This window comes from Pseudorasbora parva, chromosome 12 (genome assembly GCF_024679245.1).
Source record: "Pseudorasbora parva isolate DD20220531a chromosome 12, ASM2467924v1, whole genome shotgun sequence".
NCBI lineage: Eukaryota > Metazoa > Chordata > Actinopteri > Cypriniformes > Gobionidae > Pseudorasbora > Pseudorasbora parva.
Window position 1 is genome coordinate 12,206,320 of NC_090183.1, and position 26,454 is coordinate 12,232,773.

A 26,454-nucleotide genomic window follows, 5' to 3' on the forward strand; every position below is an offset into this window, starting at 1 on the left:
CCGCCCCTAATATGCACCTAAAACACAATCATCCGTTGCAGTTTTCATCCATTTTATTTATTGTTTTTGGTACTTATTTAAATGCATTTTTCTAAACAGACTGAGAGTCCATGCTTTTATTGTTTTTGGTTGTTTTGTTCATTTATTGTGGTTATTTAAAATGTTTTCCATTTTTAGTGCTGAATAGTCTTTTAAAGTAAAGAAATTAAAGTTTATTGATCTTTGAAAAGGTATACCTGCATTTTTATGCCATTATCATTATTTTAAAGCTACGCTGTGTGATATTTTCCCCCATCTAGTGCTGAAAAGGTATATGAACATCCAGTGAATAATAGTTTCTGTTCCTCTCCATTCTGATATCGTTTTAACTCCTACATGGCAATCCCCCTCTTCACATTCGACACGGTGCCATCGAGTGTTAAAACGCGAAAAGCAAAGCTTGAATTTATGGGTATGTCTCTCTTTGGCTAATGTACTTTCAAGATGGAGAGGCAACATGGCGACCGGCATTCGAACCCCTCACCCGTATGTATTTTCAATGGCATATTATAAACTTACGAGAATACTTTATCACTTGAAAGAAGTAAATATACATTAATGAGCACATATATTTTTGAAAGAACTAAGTGTTTTTAGCTAAGAATAATCTAAAAAAGTAACACAGTGTAGCTTTAAATGAAAATGGTCTCAGAACGACAATATTATCGTTTATCGCAATAATTTCTTGGCCAATTTATCGTCCAGCAAAATTTGTTATCGGGACAGGCCTAGATGAGAGCTGAGGTAAGCGCGACTGCACTCGAGGCATTCATTCACAGCGGCTGTTCAGTCTGGCACGTTTTCAGTTCATGCCTTTGGAAGCTTAACTTTCATAGGAATTCATTTGAAAAGTTAAAACACTCACTTTTCTCCGTTCAGCTCCGTTTACATGAATGCCTGCTGTGAGTGAGATCCCACTCTCCATGCGTGGAAATAGCTCCCTCTGCTGGGTGTATTCTTTAGCCTCTGGTCAAAAATTCTTCCGCAAATTAACAATATTTGCATCATCTGAGGATTTTTTCCAGAAATAAAATGCATAAATCTCATCATATGCTAATCAGATAAGTAACCCTTTAAAGACTATTTGTGATAGGATTGTCCTCTAGACGTATTATAGATGAGCAAATACTCAAAAAAAATGTCTTCCAGATGTAAACATAAACCAAATCATCAAATAGACGTCTCTGAGATGTATGTGTGCTATCTCACTCTAGAAACTGCAATGATTGATACAGTTGTAATCCAGTTTGGATCCAGTCGATTTACAGTTGTAAAAAGTTGTAAAGTTCTACCATCTCACGTGTTTAGCATTCACTATTTTAACCAAAGCTTATATATTACAGTGACAAACGATTCAGCAATATTAACTAAAACAATCTTCAGCCATTTTAACTAAAGCACAGTTGACGGAGGCATATTGTTTAGAAGTATTGCTTCACAGCGGGTAAGCTAGCCATTGTTGTTTAAACTTAAGCCTAGTTCAGACTGCACGATTTTCAAACTCGTCGGGTCACTGCTCTATTCACACTGCATGACTATCTGGGGTATCATTCAGTCACTGCTGTGTTCACACTGACCGATGGTTTGACGACAGAGGAGTTCACACTGCTTGACTGAACAAGAGGAAGAATCGCCAATCGCCGACAACGCTCTCTCTCCGGTGCGCAAACTACGTTTCCCAAACTACACGTGCGATTTGACAAGTAAACAACGCGAGATCACACGTGCGTCAGACCGGAGTTCTCGCACGAGACTTTGAATTGTTATTAAAAATGCTAAACTCCACAAAGTTTGCTTCAAATTGTATGTGCGCTGATTTTTGGAGAAAAGAAAAAATATTATGGCGGATGTTACAGGATGTATACTCCATCTAGTGTTCATGTGAAGCATTACATGTTTATATTGCCCCGGCTGGCGGGCGCCTGTTCTCCGGTGCTCACAACATGAATAGTCAAGTACACCAGCATTTCTGTGTCCTCGTTCTTGCTACATGGTGTCAGAAGTGGCTTAGCTGTTAATTTAAGCAAGAAAATGACAGCTAATGGACAGTGCATCAGCGCAATTACAGAGTGAGTGACTCTGCATATTTCGTTTTTATTGTTTTCATTAGTTTAATACAGTATTACTGGCTAGCGCTACCAGCTAACTACCTAGCTTTAGCTCCGTGGCTCACTGACAACAAGTGGTTTACATTACAAGATGGCATTCAACCACACGATTCCCCCTCCCGGTCCAATGAAGCTCAGTGGAGACTGGAGCGCTAACTGGGACATTTTCAGGGCTGAATTTGAAGATTACAGTTTAGCGGTGGACCTGATAGCCGCATCCTCAGCAGTGCAGGCTGCCACTTTGAGGACGTTAATGGGGCCAGAATGTCGACATGTGTACAAGCACAACCTGCAGTTAACGGAAGCAGAACGCGGAGATGTGACAAACATTCTGGATAAGTTAGAGGAGTACTTTAAACCGGCCAAGAATGTAATATATGAGCGATATGTTTTCGGCTGCTGCAAACAGGAGGATGGTGAGTCCATTGACAATTTTCTTACCCGCTTGAGGGAAAAGGCGGCGACCTGTGATTATGGGGCTCTCAGGGATGAGTTGATAAGAGACAAAGTAGTACTTGGCATTACTAATGAAGCCACACGTAGACGGCTGTTGAGAGAGAAAGGACTGACACTGACTACAGCCATAGAAATATGCAGAGCTGCAGAGCTGACGGACATGACACTGAGGTCCATGGAGCATGAAAGGCCACATATGGACAGCATTAATACAGCATTCAGACAGCCTTCAAAAAAATTTCCCCATGCCACAGGAAGGCAGCTGAAGAAAACCACCCCAGCCACAGACAGTGTCTCTGCATGCAGATACTGTGGTGTGCATCATGGGAGAGGGCGAGAGCAATGTCCTGCTTATGGAAAAGTGTGCAAAGCCTGTGGTACAGCTAACCATTTTGCTCGTGTTTGCATGAAAACCAGGGGATCAGAGGTATCTGCACACATTCACTCCATGGAAAATCCAGTGCTAGTTCAGGAAACAGATGGTAGTGGAGATGATCTCTTCTCAACTGAATGCATTGGGGCCGTAGGCACCAGAGGAAAAAAGTGGTTTGCCGTTCTTCAACTAAATGGTGTTAAGCAAAAATGCCAGCTAGACTCAGGAGCCACGTGTGACGTTATGAGCCTGAAAGACAAGATACGGATCGCACCACGAGAGAAACTCATGCCAAGCAGCACCAAGCTCAAGCTCTACTCTGGTCAGCTAATGACCTCTATGGGTATGTTTGTTACAGAGTGTGTCATGCGGGATCGCAGACACACCTTAGAGTTTGAGATAGTCGAAACCAGTCAGCAGCCTCTGCTTTCCGGGTCTACATGTGAGCGTCTTGGTCTTATGCAGTTCACCATCCCAGCAGACCTGAATGCGGTGGACAGTAGTGTCCAGGCTGGGCCCTTGAAAAGAGAGGCTATCATCGAGAGGTATCAGGACGTCTTCACTGCGCCAGTAGAATCCGTTCCAGGGGTGGTGCACTTTCAGCTAAATGCAACGGTTCAGCCAGTCCAGAGTGCCCCCCGCAACGTACCGGTCGCCATGAGAGCAGCAGTGAAAGCTCAGCTTGAGAAATACGAAGCGGAGGGCCACATCACCTCAGTCACGGAGCCGACGGACTGGATAAGCAATATGGTGATCATCAGGAAACCAGATAAGTTACGGATATGCATCGATCCAAAACACCTCAACCAGGCTCTGCTGCGGTCACACTATATCATGCCAACTCTTGAAGACATACTCTACAAGCTCCCCAAGGCTAGGGTCTTCACCCTGGTGGACGCAAGGGACGCCTTTCTCCAGTGCAGATTAGACGAAGCAAGCAGCTACATGACCACCTTTTGGACACCCTGGGGGCGCAAGCGCTGGTTAAAACTCCCCTTTGGCGTATCAGTGGCCCCTGAAGTATACCAACGAAAGCAGCACGAGCTCCTGCTGGGGCTCAATGGAGTAGACCCCATAGCAGATGACATTCTCATCGTGGGCTGTGGGGATTCTGACGAAGAGGCTGGTCGTGACCATGATGCCAAGCTGCTGGCCCTCATGGACAGATGTAGGCAGGTCAAACTAAGGCTCAGCATAAAGAAGCTCCAGTTTAAAGTGCCAGAGGTTCACTTTCACGGGCATATTTTATCGGCAAAGGGACTGAAAGCTGACCCGGAAAAAGTGAAGGCGGTCATAGACATGCCACTCCCGACGGATGTGAAGGCCGTGCAGCGGTTCGTTGGCTTTGTGACGTACCTGGCCAAGTTCCTTCCACGCCTCTCAGAGGTCTGTGAGCCGCTGAGGAGGCTCATGGACAAGGATGCGGTTTGGCACTGGCTTCCAAAACATGATGCAGCAGTGAAGGAAGTGAAGCAGCTGGTGACTACAACACCTGTGCTGCGTTATTACGACGTGACAAAGGCAGTGACAATCCAGAGTGACTCTAGCCAGCATGGCCTGGGCTGCGTCCTGTTGCAGGAGGGACAACCTGTGGCATTTGCTTCGAGAGCTCTCACTCCAACAGAGCAAAATTATGCCCAGATTGAAAAGGAATGCCTCAGCATTGTTTTCGCATGCCAACGCTTCCATCAGTATTTGTACGGGCGCAGCAATGTCACTGCAGAGACAGATCATAAGCCCCTCGTCGCCATTTTCAGCAAGCCACTGCTGAATGCCCCTAAGCGCCTACAGAGCATGTTGCTGTCCCTTCAGGGCTATAATCTCACAGTGGTCTACAAGCCCGGCCCAGAGATGTATGTAAGTGACACGCTTAGCAGAGCCACAGTGCCAGAAACACACACAAACACCAGACTTGGTGGGCACACAGTCTGCAGTCTGGAAACAGAGCAGAGAGAGGTAGAGTACATCAACCAGTCTGACTATCTTAATGTCACAGACAAGAGACTCATACAAATCCGACAGCACACGGACAAAGATGAGCAGCTCCGGGCGGTGAAGTCAGTGACACTGAGAGGCTGGCCGGACCTCAGAGAAGATACTGAACTGGAGGTGAGAGAATATTGGGCCTACAAGGAGGAGCTCAGCGTTCAAAATGGAGTGCTGTTCAGGGGAGACAGGGTTGTTATTCCTAAAGCACTACGTACCGAGATGTTAGCAAGGGCACACTCAAGCCACATTGGGGGCGAGGCCTGTTACAGGCAAGCGCGCGACACGCTGTATTGGCCAGGGATGCGAGCTGACATCATTGACTTTGTCGGAAAATGCACAGTCTGCAATGAGTATGCCATTGAACAGCAGAAAGAGTCGATGATGTCCCACGAGCTGCCAACACGCCCATGGCAGATAGTTAGCATTGACTTGTTCCAACTGAATGGAAAAGACTTTCTCCTGATAGCTGATCATTACTCAGACTTCTGGGAGATTGACTTCCTCCCAGATCTCTCGGCAGACACCACAATCAAACGCTGCAAAGCACAGTTTGCTCGTCACGGACTACCAGACCGGGTTATCTCTGACAACGGCCCTCAGTTTTCATCTTATCAGTTCAAGCGGTTTGCAGCAGAGTGGGAGTTTGAACACATTACCTCATCACCACATTATCCCAAGGCCAATGGCAAAGCTGAAGCTGCAGTCAAGATAGCAAAGAACTTATGCAAAAAGGCACACCGTGAGGGCGAGGATGCCTGGAAAGCAATCCTGCAGTGGCGCAACACACCGACGGAAGGAATGAACAGCAGTCCAGCACAGCGCTTGATGTCAAGGCGTCTTAAGACTGCACTACCGGTGGCCAACAAGCTGTTGGAACCGTGTGTGGTGTCTGGAGTGTTGGAAAAGCTACGTCACAGGAGGCAGGTCTCCAAAGCAGGCTATGATCGCTCCGCAAAGGACCTACCTATGCTCACAGTAGGCCAAGGGGTGCGAATGAAGCCATTACCTGGCGATCGAACAGGCATCTGGAGACGGGGATCCTGCGTGCAGAGGGTTGCCCCACGGTCCTACCTGGTTGAGGTGGAGGGAGCACTATACCGCAGAAACAGAGTTGATCTTCGGGCAGCAGAGCCAAATACACCACAGAACTCAGACGGACAGGCGCAAAGCAGCACGCCGATGGATGTGCCCCTCACAAACCAGAAGGGGCCAGAGACACTGATTGAGGAGCCGGGTGGTCACGAAGTATGCGCTACCCCACCTAGGCGTGCTGACAATTCAGTTGTTGATCCAAGTTCCACACCAACAAGGCCCCCAGCTATGTCGCGCTATGGTCGGCTGATCAGGGCACCGAACAGACTTAATCTGTAGTTTAAAGTTTGCCATAAGTGTTGTTTGCCAGAAAGAAAAAAAAAAAAAAAAAAAAAAAAGAAAAAAAACGAGAAGATAAGGTACAACAACTGTATTTTGTTTATAGCCAGGATGACACAACATGTTAATTTGTTGCCATATTCAATAGGCCTTAGACTATAACCCTATTATTAGGTATGGACAGGTAGCTTAACTTCTTTGAGAAAAAGGAAGATGTTACAGGATGTATACTCCATCTAGTGTTCATGTGAAGCATTACATGTTTATATTGCCCCGGCTGGCGGGCGCCTGTTCTCCGGTGCTCACAACATGAATAGTCAAGTACACCAGCATTTCTGTGTCCTCGTTCTTGCTACAGCGGAAGAAATTGTTGGAGAGACAGAGGGATCCAGGATTGTGTTCTGCAATGAGAGTTTGAGGTAAATAAACAATTTTGTAATGGCTGCTGCTGTGGCCGGATGTGCAAATGTTTGTATTCTAAATTGGATATCTATTAAAATACTTATATTCTGCTCTATAACTCCTCCCTGAACCCCCCGCTGCCCTGTATCTCACTCTTTTATTGGCTGTTGGTCATCGCCGATGTAATTTTCAGTCAGAACGCAGTTCACACAGCAGGAGTTTCAATCGCCGACAGGTCCAGATATTTAGCATGCCAAATATCTCACCGGCGTCGGCGATTCTCTATGATCGGGTCTTTGATTATTCACACTCATAGTTCACACCACCATAGACATCATGGTTCACACTGCGTGATTGTCACTCGCGTGCACGAGCACCGATTTGCCTATGATCTCGGGCATTTGTCGGCGTTTTCACAAAACCTGTCGGCGACTCAAAATCGGAGCAAAAATCGGGCAGTGTAAACTAGGTGCATACAGCGATCAAGTTTATGTAGTTTTGTGCCGGTAGACATATTTCGGTCTCATTTCAGCATAAAGAATTTAGATTTATTTTGTTTCTTATTGGCTTGTTCTTGTTCGCTGATTTGCATATGTGAGGCCAAAAGGCTCTGCTTTCCATGGGATTGATATATTTTTAACATGCATGCATCAGAGATGTGGTCGTGCGTCATTAACAAATATTTGTTCAGTTCGTTTTTTTTTTTTTAGTTTCTGCATTAGTTTTGTAAATGCGGTTTTCTTTATTGTAAATAACCGCTCTGTGTACAAAACAGGATTAAGCACTAAAAGTTGAACTGACAACCGAATTTAGCTGCAGTGTGTACGTGGAATTGTCACTCCTGAAACTTAAAGGGGTGACAAATTGAGAAATAAACTTTCCCTTGAGCTTTTGGTATAAAGTCATGGTAATATAAGAATATCCTAAGTTTCAGAGCTGAAAACTTCATTGTTAGTCAAAGAAAAGCTTTTAGACACCAGGGGCCTGTTCTTTACGGCGCTAACTCAGTTACCTGGATTTGATTGTTGACGATTGGATTTGGCTTGATTTCGGATTGTTTGGTTCTTCAAAGCTCATCCTGGACTTGCTGTCATAGCAACAGGTCCGTTAGCTTAAACCTGCTCGGGAGCAGGCTTATTTTTTGTAAACAGGATTAGATTGCATCTTGAGGTGCTACTTAAAATCTGTCCCAGCCACTGCTACTTTATTACAAGAGTTCATTACTGAACCAGGGGCAATAATAATTTAAAAATAATAATAAATATAAAAGTTTATTTGAAAATAATATTTTAATGTTGTGTAAAATTTTTGTATAATACTATAGACACATAGCCTAGAAATCTAGACGCACCCTAGCGGCAGCAAATTCAATCTGCCCGCAAGTGTCGTCTAGCAACTCTCAATACCCTTCTGAGCTGTATTCCCCTAACTCTTGCCAGGCCAATCACATCGTGTATAGAGTCGGTGGGCGGGGCCATAATGACGACGAAATAATAAAAAGTTGTACAATAAAGGTGAAATTATTATTATTATCACGTTCATTGGAATAATGTATACATATATCAAAATTATTTAATTTAAATATAACATTTGTTTTCCTTCTAATTAAATTTTCAATGTCCACCCAAAAAATCTTTGTGTATATACAATCACAAAATAGGTGAATAATAGATTCTTTTTCTATTGAAAAAAAATCACATGAATAATCAATATCTAAATTAAACCTATCTAATACATTTTTAGCTGGATGTAAGATTTTAAATGTAACTTCTTTTACTTTATTATTTAAGCAGTATGCTTCACAAATACACCAAGCTTCATTCCAGTTTATATTCCTAAATACACTGTTCCACAATAAACTTTTATGAGTAGCTGTTTCACGTGTTATAATATCCCTAATATGTTTATTAGTACAACTGTGTTTCAGAATATCAATGTCACCTTAAAACATGCTGTCTTGAACATACAGTATACTGCCTCAGAAGAATCACTTCACATGCTCTTACAAATTGTATAACTTGTTGAGGTATGCACCAAATACAACAGCATACTCTTGTGGTGTAACTGAAACCCAAATTTATCCAAAAATCCACTGTAAGATAATAAAATACAGTTTGAATTTAAAAGTTGTTTAACTAAAACAATGTTGTTTTCATACCAATTATTAATAGAAGAGAGATCTATTTTTATATTGAATTCATCTATTATTCCAATTGTGCATCTTTGTCATGCATTAATGTGAGTGATGATATTATTTGAGAGGCTTAATGCAGCGCAAGAGATGCAGATAATTTGATCTTGACTGTTAAGAAACTTTAATTAATATTGTCACATAACAAATCTGCTTCAAATTGAATTAAAAATTAAATTACAACATTAAAATAAAAATGTAATGTGTACAAATATTATAAAATCGTGAATATAAATAATTAGGAATAATGTTCATCAAAACAGTGCACATTTAATTTATCTAACTTTTATGTTGGTTTGGTTTGTTGTCTGTTTCCTTATAAAGGTTCTTTTTTTTTTGCCAGGTGGCTTTTTTAATTATATGATGTCATTACGTTGTCTTGACACCAGCCAATCGCTGCATTGCTGATCGTGGTTTCGAGTATCGATACATCAGCCCTCTTCAGGGAACACAGGCACGAGCAGTGATCTCAGATAATTTAATCCAGATATATTAATCCAATCCACCAATTCGTTTGAATAACCAAATTAGCCAGAGATCAGTTATCAGGATTAAAAGATCTGGGATCTGTCAAATCATCTCGGATGTATTAAGCGAGGTACGAAGAACGGGCCCCAGGCCCAGAAAACGGCGGTGTGCGCATCTTTACATCTGTTGCGAAATACCCCAAGCACATCTTATTCAGTAGCCCCGCCAACCGACTCATGAAGCTGTTCGGATTGCTAGCCAACAGCAATAAACATTCCAAAGAAGATAGCAAGATGTTGCGCTTTTCCTGGTTGTGGAAGAACACAGCCGCTGCATGAGCTTCCTTCATATCATGATATTAGGAGTGTGTGATACTTCATTTATTTTTAATAAAGTTCCAGCTACCGTGGGGAAGACATGTAGCCTACGCATGCTAATTTCATTTCACTGGCGAATCATTTGTAAACAAGCCTCAGGCTGATGCTGGATTTAGAGACATTTTGAGATTAAAACACAATGCTCTGCCTTCTATATTGGATCAGACAAGAATGGTGCAACACACTTATGTAAGTAAAACGTCCTTTTTATATGTATTAGTAGTCCCGGCACTATACTATATTTTTCAGACGGGCTAACAAAACGTACGCCCGACGGCAGGCTGGTGAATCTCATAGTGAAATAATATTAGTTTCTTGATCTGGGCGCACGCAGTTCTTATATCCGTCAATCAGTCGCGGATGGACGAGAATAAATCATTGTGTTTGTTTGATAAAGACCTTAACGAGCCCTGTGGTCAAGACGAGAGAATCATTCCGGTTGCCTCTTTCAAAATAATCCCTCCCTCATGTGAACTGACAGGGGAGCTGAAGCTCATTAAATATGCAAATCTTATCCAATTTTAACCGTGGGCATTTACTTCCAAGTCTCCAGTACACCATGCCCATCAGTGTTCAGGGGAGAGCCTCAACCAGTGTCAAAAAACAGCTTATTACTTATTAGTTATGTACTTATTAGCCAGTTCATGACACCTTCAAGTGTGTACGTGGCCTAGCAGTACAAACCGTGCAGTCTCTTCAGTATAGAATCAACTAACTTAGCTAAGTAGTTACAACGGTGTTCCATTCAGTAAATAGTTATTTAAGGCATCTCAGAAATGAAAAAATTATTCGCATTCAATTATAATTTAATTAAACTAATGTTACGTAGAAGTGTACCCCCAAAAAATACATTTAGAAATATGACAGCTGATTCATTAGACAGAAAATGAAAGACCAAGTTGATACAGTATACCCACCCAGCAGTGTTTTGTTGTATACTGAATAGTTTTTTTTCTTTCTGTAATCCACACACTGCGCATAAACAGGCGGTATCAGGATGTATACTGGCATACTGTTAATTCTCTCATTCAATACATACACACACCAAAAATTTGAAGCATATACAAACTTGTAGTTATGAAGTCATAGGAAGGTTTCTGACTTTAATTGTTTTCCATTTGAAAAAAAAAAAAAGTTGTACAAAAGTAACATCAAATTTTACACGTTTAAAAAGTAATCAAAACGAGGAGTCTTTGATACAACAGAATCAGTATTAGACTACATAAATTGTGGCTATAAACAGCTTGGGGCTGAAGAAAACAAAAAAAAAGAAATGGAAGATACATTATGAATGTTACAGGAATAATCTGGAGCAATAAGAACAACGATACAAGAAAAAGAAAGTTTATTACACGATTGTTTGACTCTGCCACCTGATGTCTTGTTCGAGTTGCATGTGGGCAGCAGAACAATGAAATCAGAAGATCCTCGAACCAGATCCAGAGGACACGTGACAGAGAGCGCAAAGACCACTAACATGAAATCAAAAAAATAAAAGCAAAGAGTGAAGACACGTTTGGACGAAGGCCAGCCGAGAGGGAGGAGGATAAAAATGGACAGATCATGAGCAAGTCTCCCTCACAGCAGACTGTGTCCTTCTCCTGCTGTCATTCTCACAGTAACCACACACATATCCGGGCTTTCCGTGTACCATAACGTCCATTACACAATCACACTCTCTCAAATGATCGTCCCCTGAACATATACATGAGCAAAAGTAAAAACACATGCAACTCCAGCATTTTATACTACAGATTATGATACAAAATAAGGCATTTCTGTGTATGTATTTGTGTATGAGCATGAGTTCATAATATGAGCGTGTGTCAGTGGAAACTGGAACCACATTTAATGTCATTTTTTGCCTTGTTTGTACAAAAGACTGCTATTGAACATAAATGAATAAGTCATTTTTAAAATATATATATTTATAATATATATATATATATATTTTTATCATATATATATAAAAATTGATAGTGAAAAGCAGACGAGCTGTGAAAGTAGGCGTGATTTTGGTCACTCCATGACCTCACTGGCAGACACAGTGACCAACTGGAGTGGGAGGTCGGAGTTTGAAAGGAGGTCCTGGGCACCAGCCTGTTGCAAATTGGTGAGGATGAGAGTGGCTCCACCCCCGGTGATGATGGTGTCCGAGGGGGCGGCAGCTTCTGTCTGACCTGCCCCAGTGTTGGAGTTTAGCCCTTTTTTGTTTTGGTGAGTTTTAATGTGTTTGGCCAAATGGTCGCTGCGCATGAAACGTTTCGAGCACTCTGGACACACAAACTTTTTTTCTCCTGAAAAACAAAAATTAAACTGTAAAGCCATGTCTGATATTAACAAGGAACCTCTACAATTATAACTCCTACGTCTATTAACCTGGAAAAGCAAACAGCAACTTTTTGGAAAGAAAATATAAAACATTCCAGATCCTACACGGTCCCTGATTTCTTCCAGTGTGCCCATACCTGTGTGTGTTCTGCGGTGACGCTGGAGTTCGTCGCTGCGGGTGAATCTTTTGCCACAGTAACTCCATGAGCAAATGAAGGGTCTCTCTCCTGAGTGCCAGCGTAAGTGAGCTCGAAGGTGAGACGTCTTACCATACACCTTACCACACCCGGGGATATGACAAATGTGTTGTTTCTTCTTTCCCATACTTGAACCTCTGAAATGACACACGATTTTAAGTGTTTTACACAACCAGTGAATTCAGCTGTTAAAACAGAACTTGCTTCTGCGTTGACATGGACATGTACCTTCCTCCGGCCTCTTTACAGTTGGGGCAAGTGCAGGCTACTCTACGTAGTCTTTTTCCCTCTTGGCCTGTCCCCTCCATATCCTCCTCAACCAACCGTACACGCAGATGTGACAAATCACTGGTGTTCAGGGTGGAATTTGGCCAATCATCTGACTCTGGCTCCTCTTTAATTTGAATATCTGCAAAAATATTTCAGTGAAAATGACATTTTTAGAGATAAATTTAAATCTTTTTTTTTTTTTTTATCCCAATGAAGTCTGTATATTCCTGCATACCTGAGTGGCTCTCTGTGTTCTCATCGTGCTGGTACTGACCGACAGAGTTGACTGTGACTGTCTGTAGGTTCGGGATCTGCCCCAATGACCCTGTGGTGCCAGTTTGCCCGAGAGAGAGGGTCTGCACTGGTGCAAGGGTTATTTGGGGGGATGAGACCCCACCAGCAGACGGCAACTGCAGATTCTGCAGGTTCTGAACTCCTTGAACTTGGAAGGTCTGCCACTGGATCTGGCCAGTGGGAGAGACGGTTTGAGCTTGGATCAGAAACGTACCAGCATTCAACAGCTGCACGCTTTGTAGTGTCTGCGCCGCTCCATCCGCCGTCTGCGCTGATAAGAGCTGCACCACCGGTTCGCCACCAGACGTATGGTTCTGCTGGATGTAAGACGGATCCTGCTGCCCGGCTGATACCGCAGTGGCTTGGGTGAGAACTCCAGTTCCGTCTATCGTCTCAGGAAGAGATGTTGTCGTGGAAGAGGTGGTGGTTGGCACGAAGGCATTAGCGTTAGCATCATTGGCGTTAAGTGGCTCTGTGCATTTGCCACTTTCACCCTGGTTATCGTTTGTTGAGGTGGTGGTACCGGTCATGATGAGCTGGCCATCTGCAGTAACGCTTGTCGCTATGGTCTGAGCACCAGCCAATCCCAGAGACTCGAGATCCATGTTACTCAAGCTATTTAGCGGCACTAATGTGATGTTGCCTGGCAGCCCCATCGGCACATTAGCGACAACCTGACCCTGCGTGCCAAACCCTGAGCCGGCCAGTGAGACGGTGGGTATCTGCTGCACGTGCCCACTTTGACTCAGTAGGCCCTGGAGGTCATTAGCATTCGTGGCAATGCCTTGCGTTCCATCCGGAAGGATAGCAATGTCAGTGCCAAGCGTACTTCCGTCCGCAGTGGTTGCTGCATAGCTTAGTGACGCCCCATCCGTCCCCTGCAGCTGAGGGATGACCTGGTACTGCACCCCGTTAGCATTGGTGCCATCTACTCCAGCCGTCACAAAAACAGGTTGAGTCTGCCCTGCCATAGTCTGTAGTGGCACCACATATTGCCCATTGCTGCCCAGAAGTCCTCCACTGGGTACCTGCACTACTGCTGGCTCGTCTTTCACCGAGCTCACAGGCGTTAGAACCTCCCAGCGATCAGAAGAGCCCGTTAACTGGATGGCTGTGAGGTCTGTGGTCTGCTGTAGAGTGGAGATAATACTATTTTATTAGTATGAACATGACGAATTTGACCATATATACAAAAATGTTACAACATTTAGTCCAAAGGTCAATTCATACTACTGGACAACAACGTTGTTTATAATAAATGTGTGCTAAAGTTGCCCACCACTGTTTGATCTCAAAGTTAGTTTTCAAAGAATACATTTTGTATGACAAGGACATTTAACATAGTACTTGGGATGAAATGCAAGTGGATGACAGAAAGATCTTTTCTTCCATACTGTGACGTACATCAAAGTGAAATGGATTATGTAATGAATTTTAAAAAACGTAGGGCAGGAACATGATTCTATCCATCAGTTGATTGGATTTTGGTTGATCGGATCACAAGTGGACAGCACTAAATACAGGCGTAAACCGGGTCTAAAACATTTTGAGCTTTTCCACTTTCACAGTGTCATTTCAAAATGCATTCGATTGCTTTCGTGGTGTAGATGCTCATGGTAGAATGTCTTTGAACAGCCACAAAAGACTGCCTAATGACTTGTGTAAACATTATGGGAAGCGTGTTAGCCAGATGGAATTTAAACTCTGTCGCCTGAAGACCCAAGTCTGATTTGAAGATGAAAAATACCAAGCACAATGTTCTCACACCATTTGTGATTTCTAACACATGTTCTTGCAGCTATCAGAACAGAAACAAAGCCTGCTGCTCTGTGTTTTTCCCAATGTCTACAGCAGTCGCATTCATATGTAAATTGTGTGAGCTTATTTTTTTCACTAGATAGAATGATCTGAAAAACTACATACATTTACCCACCCCTCAAATAAATCTGGACAGAAAAGTCAAAAGTGGACAAGAGACTTAAACACCAGGTGTAAACATGAATCTGTCTCTACCTACTTGCGATATGATCGACCAAACCAAAACCTTAATACCAGGTGTAAACAGGGCCTGAGATGTGGGTGTTGGAACTAAAAAAATGGAGGCAGATAAACACCGGCTTGTAAGGGTGGGGTTTAAGCAGACTATAAATGATTTGAGACGTCCTGCATTTGTCACTAGGGAGAACCTTAGGTTTTCCCTACAAGCTCTAATTGTGACATTTCAATTAAACATTATAAAGAAAAACCATGAAATCAAAACAAGCAGAAAACATCCACAGAGGAATTGTTTGCAGTAAGATCTATAACATGCATTTATAAAACCTTGATTTTCATTTTATGTTGCTTTTAATGTCTAAGGGTGTCATTCATGGCGTTGGTTATGTTGTCTGTTAAATAGCAAACAATAAAGCATTTAAATGGCCGTGCATTTGTCATAAAAGGCAAATCAATTATATATAATATTTCAAAAGCCATGCACACATGACAAAAGGTGACAAAGAGCTTCTGTTGCCAGGTCTGTGCACGCAGCCGCTCCAGGGGGAATGGTGGAGCTGTGGAAGATATGTGACAGCCTGGGTAGGGGTGGAGGCTTTTCCCGGTGGAGGGGTCCTCCCCTATCGTGGGGGTGACCCGGGATCACCGCAGGTAAAGCGGGCAAGGCGACGGTGGCGAGTCTGTCCGACCCACAATGGGCGGGTTTAAATGGGTAAGAAAGTGGGTGGCCGTACAAAGCGAAGGCTCACAGGAAGTGTTCGACTTTTCCCCTATATTTAAAACGTGTGAACTTCACCAAAACATCACAACACCCCGCAAGACAGCGCCGGGGAAGCGAGAAATCAACAGGGGAATTTCATACCTGGTCCTGGGCGCCGCTGGCCGGCTGCAGAAAGTCGCTCTGACTGCTGTCCACGTCCAAGGCAGCCATTTCCTGCTGTTTCGCTGGCTGTTCTGGGGCTACGGAGACAGCGAGAGAGAGAAAAAAACTCAAAACAAATTCATGCTCAACGAACTCCCACCTCGAAAAGGCGGAGATTAGCCGCCAAACCGCCTGGAATTTAAACGAATCAGGCGGTTCGTTCTGCTTTCCCGTTGCCTGAGCAACAGTCTTGTCAAATGTTTACTTTGTTAAAGTGAGGCTAGCTGGCTAACAGTTAGCGTCGCTGCTGAGAAAGATTAAACACTGAGCTAGCTCGCTTGGCTAATGGCTCTCCAAACTCACCGGCGGTGCTGTGCTTCGATCGGGCTAAGTGTTACGTACCAGTCATAGCGTGAAAAGGTAAAAAATCGGAGGTTTATCTGTTCATTTAAACTCCCAACATGATTGTTTTAATCAAAGGCGGGCTGTGATCGGAGATTCGGGTCGATTTTTTTCTTATTTTTGATTGACGGTGCGGGAAACACAAAAGGTGGGGCTTCGGAGATTACCAGTGAAATTTGCGTCACGTAAACGGAAGGCCCGCCTTTCTTCTACAATGTGATTGGCTGCGTGATTCGACCCCCTGGACGCCGACTGGTTAAAGCTTTACGTCTGTCATTTTCACGGCACGAGCGTTTCCTGTTTGTTGTGCGCTTCGCAGATGCGGATAGTCTTTGGAAATATAGCTGGAATTGTTCACGTATGGCAGGAAGTTAGTTGCAACTCTGGTGGCCATTACACTGAAAGCGCTACAGTAGATGTATTGTGAAATATTCAGTACAGTTTGCACAATTTATTATTAAAACTTTTCATCAAATATCTTATATATTCCATACAAGGTGAAAGACTGTGACATTTGCTATATATGTAAAAATGAACTAGTTTAGTTTTCTACCATAGTACAGCCCTTTAGCTATAGCGTGCCCAAGTTTACGTGTCAGTTTACCCACCTGGGTAAACAGTGTTTTGAGGAAACAGCTGCAACTCCGGATGTCCTCAGGGGCCAACTGTATCGCTCTGCTTATCTCTCAGTTGTGCACGTATAACGTGTAATTCTTATATTAATATATATATATTTTTTAACAATCCGAGGATACACTTGGCGATTTCTTTCACAAAACTTCTGTCCATTGAATGTTCTATGTTCAGCAAAAATAACATGCATACAGTTTCTACATTTGTATTCACATCCAATAAAAATAAAATAACGTATTTATTGCTTTAATAGACTATTATAAAAACGACACTCACATTTCTAAATCCTCTTTTGCTACCATCCGTTATCTAAGATGCTATATGTTTTAATAATGACTTTGATATAGCCTATTCTTGTGTTAACGTAACAAGCTTTTATTAGATTCATTTTTAAGGGGTTTGTGGCAAGTCAGAAGCAAATATTTATAATATACTAGAAATCAGAATAGATTGTTACAGAATGTTACAGATAAGAGCTAAATATAATGTGCCAATTTGAAAATAAAAAGTAAAAAAAAATAGTAAGAATTAAACTGTTTATTAATATATACTAATTAATAATAGATACAGAAACAAATAGCATAAATACATAGATATCCACTAAGAATTGCATGATGTAATAATTGTTGTTACCAATAACAAGAATATATAGAAGATTAAAAAAAAAACTAGCCACTTAAAAATAGCTACTTGTTTGAGGCATTTATGTTACAACTGATTGCCATAGGCTTTCTACACAAGTCTCCAGTCGCATCCCCAAATCTCTAATCTACCTATTAAATTAAAGATGGACAAACCACCAATGTCAATATATATAAACTAAAGGCCATTTAAAAAAAAAAAAAAATAGATGTAGAAAACAGTAAAACACACGTTCACTCTTTAGTTTAAGTTTCCAGCTCTGCTGCTTCAAGTCATCGATGGTTTGGCCTTGACCATCTTTGGTGCTGGCCTCCTCCGTCTGGCATCCCATTTCACGACATGTCTTGGGCTGCCAGTATAGAGATAGAATCATTTCAACATGCATAGTATCGAAAGCATAAAACAAACAAAGTAACTTAACAGTATTATACAGTCAAGCCAAAAATTATTCAGACAACAGATATCATTTTTTACTAGAGGGTACAGGACACTATAGTTTATTTATATAAGTGAGGATAGCAAAATAAAGTAAACTGTGACATAGTATACCCAAAAATTCTTCATACAGTGGACTACCAGTAAAATTTATAAAAATTTAGGACCAAAATTAATCCGACACTTTGACCTAACTATGTTTTGCTTTAGTGTTTTGTCTTTATTTGCTAATGCAACCCTTTAAACCTCAAACTGAACAAAATTAAACATTTTTAAGTAATTGGTATCATCTAATTGATTGTAATCCATTACATACCTTTCAGAAGTTATCAGAATGTAATGTCAGAAGTTATCTGACATTATCAAGACCATTTTTTTCTGACACAGTTTAACTCTGAGTTCTTGTCATATTTTATTACCATTTTATAAACTATAGTGAATAATCTATAATCTATATCTATTGCATATCACCTCATTTTTCAAAGACACAGTTTAAAATGACTCATCCAAAGATTCACTCTATAAGGCTACATTAAGACTTTCAATCCAAATCTGATTTGTGCATATCCGATTTAGCAAGTGTGAACTGCCAAAAATCACATGAAATGTGATTTTAACAAATGTTTCGAGCTACATTTACATGTAGTATGAAATCCTATACAAATCGCATTTCTAGAAATCTGTTTCAATCTGACTGTCCTCATCGTATTTCACATGGTGTAAGTGACTCTGCTGAAAGTTGCAATAGAAACTATTTAATTAGAATGTTTCATTATTTATTCTTAAACATGACCAGACAATCAGTGTCAGTACCCAGCAGTAGACTATAAAAGCCATGGATGAATTAGGATGTTTTGATAAATTGATAATTAAATAAATTAAGTCATTCTGGAAATCTCAGATTTGTTGGTTATAGAAAACAGCTACATATCATGATTACTTTGTTTTTTCCTAATATAACTATATAACTGAAAATTAGCAATTAGCATGGATAATTAATCATCATATTCCCCTCCATTCTCTATAAAAGAAATTATCTTTGACCATAGTCAGCTCAAATCAGTTGCTACATATCCAGTACTAGCAATATCAAGATTGTAAAATTATTTACAGTGACTGGCTTTTTAAAGGTCCCATTCTTCGCGTGTTTTCGAAGCTTTGATTATGTTTACAGTAATATAACATATATAGTGCAATATACAGGGTATATACAGCAATCCTTAAGTTAAATTTACTACTTTTTAATACCTTTTTTACTACCTTCAGAATATTTTTTAAAACCATCACGACACTGAATTGCAAGTGTTAATCAGCGACCTTTCTATTATTTACACAGATTTTGACATATATAACATACAAAAAAGAATAGATTTAGAATCGACAGCAGGAGGAAATCTGTTATAAGTTATCATTCAGACACAGTAAAATACATCTCAACATTCACAAAGGTTGGTTAAGGAGAAGCATTACTGCATACACATTTGATTTACATTAATAATTGGTAATTCAGCAATTAAATGATTTAGTGTTTTTTTCCAGCAACAAAACCTGAGCCAAATATTACATTTCTATAACTGTGATAAGTTGTTGAATTAAACAAAATACTAAAAACTAGTGCTGTCAATCGATTAAAAACTTTAACTAGATTAATCACACATTTTTTCTGTGATTAATCGCAATTAAAAAAAAGTTTTTGTACGTTTTTAATACATTTTTTAATATAATAATTTCACAGTTAATCAAATTAATGTAGAAACAACATAAAGACAGTATATTTTAAATACTTGTTTAAATGGCATCTTTTTCTGAATGAAGGCCAGTATTACTGATATTAATACAGCTACTGATTTTTTTTTTTTTTTACATTCATTATTAGGCTTCAAAAATATAACAGTTTTTAATTTAAGTAAACTTAAAACAATGCTAACATAAACCCATAATAAATGTCATGTTTATTCCTGCCCTTCCTGTCTTAACAGTTAGGAAATATACAGAAATTTAATACAGTTATCAAAGTTATATGCAGTCTGCACTGCATAAACTATAAATTAAATAGTTAATCCTTATTAAAGCTACAAAAGTTATTTAGTCAAGAGCAGCGAGTCATTTTCTCTGTTCCCTGACAGGAAGCTTTATTGGCTGCTGCCCCTTTAAGAGCAGACAGACACGCGGATCTCACTGTCTATGGATCGCGCCTCATTCTCTCACAACTCTTTTTGTTCATTTTAGACTTTATATAAATCGTTTAAGATTGCTCTTATGGGGACAGTCGTTGAAGATATGCCTTGAAGCAAGTTTAAAATAAAACGTAAGCCATGCAGCCCCTTCTGTTGAGCGCGCAGTGTTCTGAGATGATGCCGAACGACCACTGAATATGACGTCAGCATCAAACATACGTCGAGACGGAGACGAAAGATCTTTGATTATGTGCCCAGATATGCTAAAGCCCATATCTAAACGAACTAACGCGAACGGAGATAGAATTTCAATCAGAATAGGACACCTGATAGTCTGAAAAAATAATACCTAATTTGGAAAAAAAATAATACCTATGAGACCACATTTAACACTTTTAATGGCCTTAAATTTGACAATTTTGATTTATCACTTTTTAATACTTTTTAAAACCCCGCGGACACCCTGATATAACATGAGTTCATGTTTCGCGAGTAAAAACAGTATTTTTCACACAGTTGACTTATCTGTACAGCGCTGTTTGCTCTGTCCTAAAAACGGACTGATGATTTCCTTGTTCTATGAAGTCCCTCCTTCAGAAATACATAACGAGATTGGGCCAGCGCTTCCCGTGTTGTGATTGGACAGCATCTTAGCGCACTTTACCCGGAAAGGTCCCGCCTCTAACCATAACGGGGAGATGCAAGCGCTGAATGCGCGGTCTTCTCCACGTGGGAGAGTAACTAGACCACGCCCCCTTATTTGCACGTTCTTGTGGGCGGAGGGTTAGTCAACAAACGGTTCTAGTGATGTCATTACATCCCTGCACTTCCTGCCGTAGTCCAAACCGGCCGTTCGCTGTAGGCTTTGAAAGGGAACTTCTGTTAAATAAAATATCTCGCTTGGCATTGAACTTTGAGCTTTATAATTTTACAGGTATTATTTATGCTCTAACAGCAACATTACACACTAACTAAAGTTTGAAAGATGGAATCGGAAAGAACGGGACCTTTAATCTAAAAGGACAATGACAATCCAAAGTTATCTGACCCATTTTACCTTATAGCCTTACTTGACGATTTGTAAAAACACAAAATTACAAAATTAAAAAATGTAACAGCCCATTTAAACTGAAACAACACCATTCACACAGATAAAGAAACAAATACTTGATGAGCTGAAAAACACTCAATGTACTCCAGCTCCAAGTATGCACATTTAGTTGATCTTTCCATTCACCATAAACTCTAAAGAAAAGACAGACAAAAGGCCAGTAAAACCAAACCTACATCAAAGAACTAGTGGCGAAAGCCAAAGGTGGTGTCCATCGCAAAAACTACAGCTGATGGCTAACTAGCATATGTCCTACACCTGCGTGAAATATAGGAATTAGAATACACAAAACCATAAAGTAGCGTTGGCATACCATTTTGAATATGAATCATGCTGATCAGTTTGTCTTAACTTATACTAATTAGGCTGCAAACAGCCATGTCGTTATGAAATTAATCACGTATTGGAAAGCTCCAAAAGATTTGGTAAATTTATAAGCACTTTCTTTGTGTGCTCCCGTCTCCATCATTTGCTCCATCATTTTCATAATTTGATGGTTTACAAAGCTGATCAGCCTGCAGGCAGAGTGATCTATTTTCCAGATTGCGTCACTATTTTCCACCACAAAAAAAAACAACTAGTCATACATAGTCATAGAACAAAAGAATATGCAACCACCAACCACTGAAATATAATATAGAGATCTGTGAATACAGCCAATTAAAGTCCTACCTTAAAAAAAATTGCCTACAAGTATTTTCATTTTCATTTGCACTTTCTTTTCTGTTTCATATGGAAGCCCGTTTCCACCACTAAATAAAAAAAATAAAGAGTAATTGCGACTTTTTATCTTCTCTATTGTCACAATTGCGAGTTGTAAAATCACAATTCAGAAATTTTTTTCCTCACAATTGTGAGTAAACTCGCAATTGTGTGATACAAAATCAGAATTCAGACTTTTTTCCTCACAATTTAGAGTTATTAATTTAATTTTTATTTGCGCTTTCTTTTCTGTTTCATATGGAAGCCCGTTTCCACCACAAAAAATAAATAAATTCACTACACAACAGACGCGAATTCGCGTCATGGGAGGGGGTTCTGCCAGGCAGCGGCAGTCGGCAGAAGGACTAGCTGAGTTAAGGCTGCCCTCACCGGGGTTGATGAGCGCTGAGCTCAGGTGATCGCGTCCAACTTCGCACGAATAGCGCGATTTATTCGCGTCATTCGCGTGCGGTGTGAACGCAGCATTAGACGCTGAGTGAAGCAGAACAAACAAACGTTTTTTTTTTTTTGTGGTACTTTAAAAAAGTATTTAATTACTAGTTACTAATTACATCTTCAATAGTGTAATTAGTTTACTGTACAAATTACTCTCTCCAAAAAGTATTTAATTACCTATTACTAATTACTTTTTAATTACTTTCTAAATCCTATATCAACCTCGAGTTAAGCAATTCAAGGTTAGAAACGGCTCTTTTAATTAATTTAAATACATAATATAAAACTACACAAATTAAACATGCATTTTAAAGTTAGACTTTTAATGTTAATCTTAAGTCCACTATTGAATTATGTATAATTATATTTAGTATTTAGTTCAATTACATTAAAAGTAACTGTAATTAAATTACAGAAAATATAAGTAATCCCTTACTTTACTTTTTCAAGGGAAAAGTAATTAAATTACAGTAACTAATTGCTTAGTATCTAATTACACCCAACACTGGTCATGAGAGCTGTTTTTGCTATCTTCGAGTGTCTTGTTTACCATCAGTAGATTCGGCTTGTTTGGACTAGGGCTGTCCTCGATTAAGGATTTAGACAATCGAATCAGAATTGTCGAATCTCTCTATGGTCGACTAATAGTCGAATCATCTGTGTGTGTGAATGGGTTGGGAGGGGCACGACACTGTCAGCAGAAGGGTAAAACTATTTTTATTTTCCTGTACACACTGCACAGCAGCAACAACTTTTAATAAAGCAACCAAAACTGCCTGGCAACTGACAGACGAACTGACAATGGCTTTCTTATTTAGGTTTAAATAGCCTAAAAGGTAATGTGGTGGATAAACATTAATAAACCAACAAGCCGCGATCGAAATACAGAACATCACACAGATATATAAAAGAACATTTTGATAAATAAACCTAGAATAAAAAAAAATACCTGCCTAGAGAGGAAAAGAACACTTTGAGTGCGTTGACGTGCAGGTTCTGAAGCCGATTGTGCCTAAAGCGGGTGACGTACGCGAAGCTCAGCCCCGCGCGCCTCAGGATCTCACTCACACCGCCACCTGACACGCACATTAGATAGCCTACAGGCGAGCTCAATTTTGAATTGACTGACAGATGAGCTGCACGAGAGCACTCTGTGGTGCAGCAGGATTTTAAACAACTTCCCGAGTGGCCGCGGACAGGCGCTGAATGCTGCCGCCGGTTTGTGTGTTTACACTCATTGAACGTGTTCTAATTTTAAAGGCGCGGTGCGAAGCTCAGCCCCCTTAAAGGGGTCGCACACCGATGCTCAGCTCAGTGCCGCGACACGTCTTTAAAATATTGAGCACCCCCATATTGCCAAAATGGTATGATCCTCGTTTCATAACACCTGCGAAGATTTGACCGTGAGATCGGTGGTCGAATCAGGTTCCGCATATCGATGCATCGAATCTTCGACTATTCTGGGTCACCCCTAGTGTGGACAGATGCAAATGTTGGGGGCGTGCATATAAATGATCCCCAACGCTTGCGTCACGGTTGGGTTTATGTTGAGAAGCACTTTTTTTTCTGTTGAGTTTTTGATTTACGAGATTTACGTAAGAAGTAGGCGGCAATGGTGTTTGAGACTAACAGTATGTGATGTCCATGTACTGAACTCTTATTATTTCACTATGGCAAGGTTAATTCAATTTTTCATTCTAGGGCACCTTTTAAAATGTCATGCAAGCAAAGTTTAACATTTTATTTAAATAGCAAGCAGTTTAAAATTTACCCCAACATGAACACAACAAGTAAACTAAACAAAAGAGAGTATGGCAACTTCAGCCCTAGTCGTTCAAAATGACTCAAAGGCTCAATCACGGAATGTGGAAAAGTGTGAGGGTACAGGGTGGGAAATTGGGTGGGAGTGTGCAGACAAAATTACTGAGACTATCCATAACCAATCACAATTCATACTGAACAAATTTCCACATTGCTTTTAAAAGAAAAAATGCCAGTCTCTTTTATAATAAAATATTCTATTATTGTCTTTGATCTTGTGCAAAAAAAAGACATATCATGTAAAAGCGAAGTGCTTTAACCCTTTCACGTATAGAGGTCTCTCAGTGGACATCTATTCAAAAAGCATTTTCTTGGCATTAAAGCATGAGGTTGCACTCAACCTCAACAGTGGAGCCTACTGCATCATATATTGCCACCAAGTGGCAAGCCATTGTATGTAATATTTTTCCCCTCCAAACCAAAATGGCCAATGGGCAGTCAGAAATGCCAAGTTCCTCCAAAATATCCATCCATTCTAGTCAAGGAGACTCTTGCTGGTAAAAAAAACTGCTGTAGCATCAAGCAATCATTCATCAATAGCTATATTTCAGTTACAATTCATAATATTACTGTGACTGTTGTTTTTGAAAATACTACATCAGCTGTAGCAAAAAGTAATTTAATTACATAGTTTGTTTTACTTGAATACATTGTTGTGACATCAAAAACGTATCTGATTTCATAGTACACGTTACTTGTAAACGCATTACTTGATGTAATCAGTAAAAAGTAATAAGATTACATACTGCGCTGCACGTTACTTGTAATGCATTACTTAACTTGTAGCATCAAAAAGTAATCTGATTACATTATACGTGTTACTTGCAAAGCATTGATGAAATCATGTTCTGATATCAAAGATCAAGTTCAACTTGTGTTAAGTTCAATTGCATTTGCAATATTTCACGTTTTTATTTTTTTGTATAGATTTTATAGTTTTCATGTGATTTATAAAATTGTATTAATTGGTTTGTTAAATACACAATAGCCTATTGTTAATTACCGTATTATGTTTAACACTGTATCTCTTAAGTTTAAACCATAAAGGTATACAACTGTCCACTTAAGTGGACATCTGAAAATCTCGTTGAAAAATATGTGGGGAAAAAAACCAAACATTTCAAATCTTGTTTTTCAATCCCTAAGAGCAATAAAAACACAGGGGGTGGGTGGGGGTCCTGACTGATGGTATCATAATTAGTGCATGAAAGGGTTAATGGTCTACATGTAAAAATTAGAGTCAGCTGTCTACAATAATTACAAATTAAAGGGTCATGAACCCTGCTGCTTCAGCACCAGTTTTAACAAATGCTACAAAATGGACATGGTAAGCTAACACAAAGCTTTTGGATTCAGTTTTATGTTGTTCCCATTGAGTTAAAGCGTTCAGTTTTACACAAATGCAAGCTGCAATTCATCAATCCCACCATAAATTACAATGTACCGGTAAAATCTCGTTTTTAGTGTTTCAAGACCGTCTAAGCATACGTCCTGACTCCTGTACAATTCAAGTATTATCGAAAGAACACATTATTATAACGAGTGTTTAATTGACACACAAGGCAAAACTGTTATGGTTATGAATTCTATACATACCGCCCTTGAAGGGATGGAAAAATCCTCAGGACTTGGTACTGCATCCTTGCCTAGACGCAAAGTGCCTCCAGGAGCAAGGCCGAAGTCCACCTTCCTCCAATTCTCGTAGCTCTCCCGGGAAAAATGCTTGCTACACACAAACAATTTCGACGTGTCAAGTCTTGATGTTGATGGCCAACCAACCGCCCGCAGCCAGACTTCAGCTCTGGCAGCATCGCGGGGAAAGCCATGCAACACCCTCGAACTCTTACACCACGGAAACAAACACCTGCGACCCATGAACTCCTCCCTCATCCACTACGTGGTCTTACAGTTTGCCATAAGGAATAATTATAATAATGATAGAATGGTAATTATAAGACACCGACGCGTCATCGAAGTACTAGAATGAATTGTCACGTCACAACATGTGACGTCGATATGATGTAGCTTTTAAACGCGGAAGTCGAAAATAGCGGGGGAAACCAGTGTTGCCAAGTCCGCGGTTTTCCCGCGGAATTGGGCTACTTTTAACCACTTGCCGCGGGTTGATTTTTTATTCCGCGGGTTAAAGGTTTAACATATTGCATCAGTTATATTTAGCTGAAATGGTTGTGTTGAAATAAATATTTTACTTTAGCCAATTCATATTCCACCAATGATAACAAGGATTCTAGGATGATGACATAAGCAATATCGTATCAGCATAACTGTGCTGATAAGCGCACACTTTGTGAGGTACAGTGGCACTGCTGGGCTTGTTCGCTAATATGTGTG

At 40.4% G+C, this 26,454-nt stretch overlaps 1 protein-coding gene across 3 annotated transcripts; it reads right to left on the minus strand.

Annotated features, from left to right (window-relative positions):
• Positions 1–10,843: 10,843 nt before the first annotated feature.
• sp3b (Sp3b transcription factor) lies at positions 10,844–26,007 on the minus strand. 3 transcript variants are annotated; one of them, XM_067459140.1, is made up of 7 exons: positions 25,699–26,007; positions 17,632–17,749; positions 15,724–15,821; positions 12,808–13,996; positions 12,531–12,711; positions 12,243–12,439; positions 10,844–12,071 (listed from the first exon to the last, which is right to left on the minus strand). In XM_067459140.1, the coding sequence occupies exons 1-7, from the start codon at positions 25,990–25,992 to the stop codon at positions 11,794–11,796; spliced, it is 2,355 nt and encodes a 784-aa protein (XP_067315241.1). In that variant the 5' UTR covers positions 25,993–26,007; the 3' UTR covers positions 10,844–11,793. The 3 variants fall into 3 exon arrangements, with proteins under 3 accessions (XP_067315241.1, XP_067315242.1, XP_067315243.1); XM_067459141.1 differs by lacking the exons at positions 17,632–17,749; positions 25,699–26,007 and adding an exon at positions 16,126–16,916; XM_067459142.1 differs by lacking the exons at positions 17,632–17,749; positions 25,699–26,007 and adding an exon at positions 16,087–16,914.
• Positions 26,008–26,454: the final 447 nt, after the last annotated feature.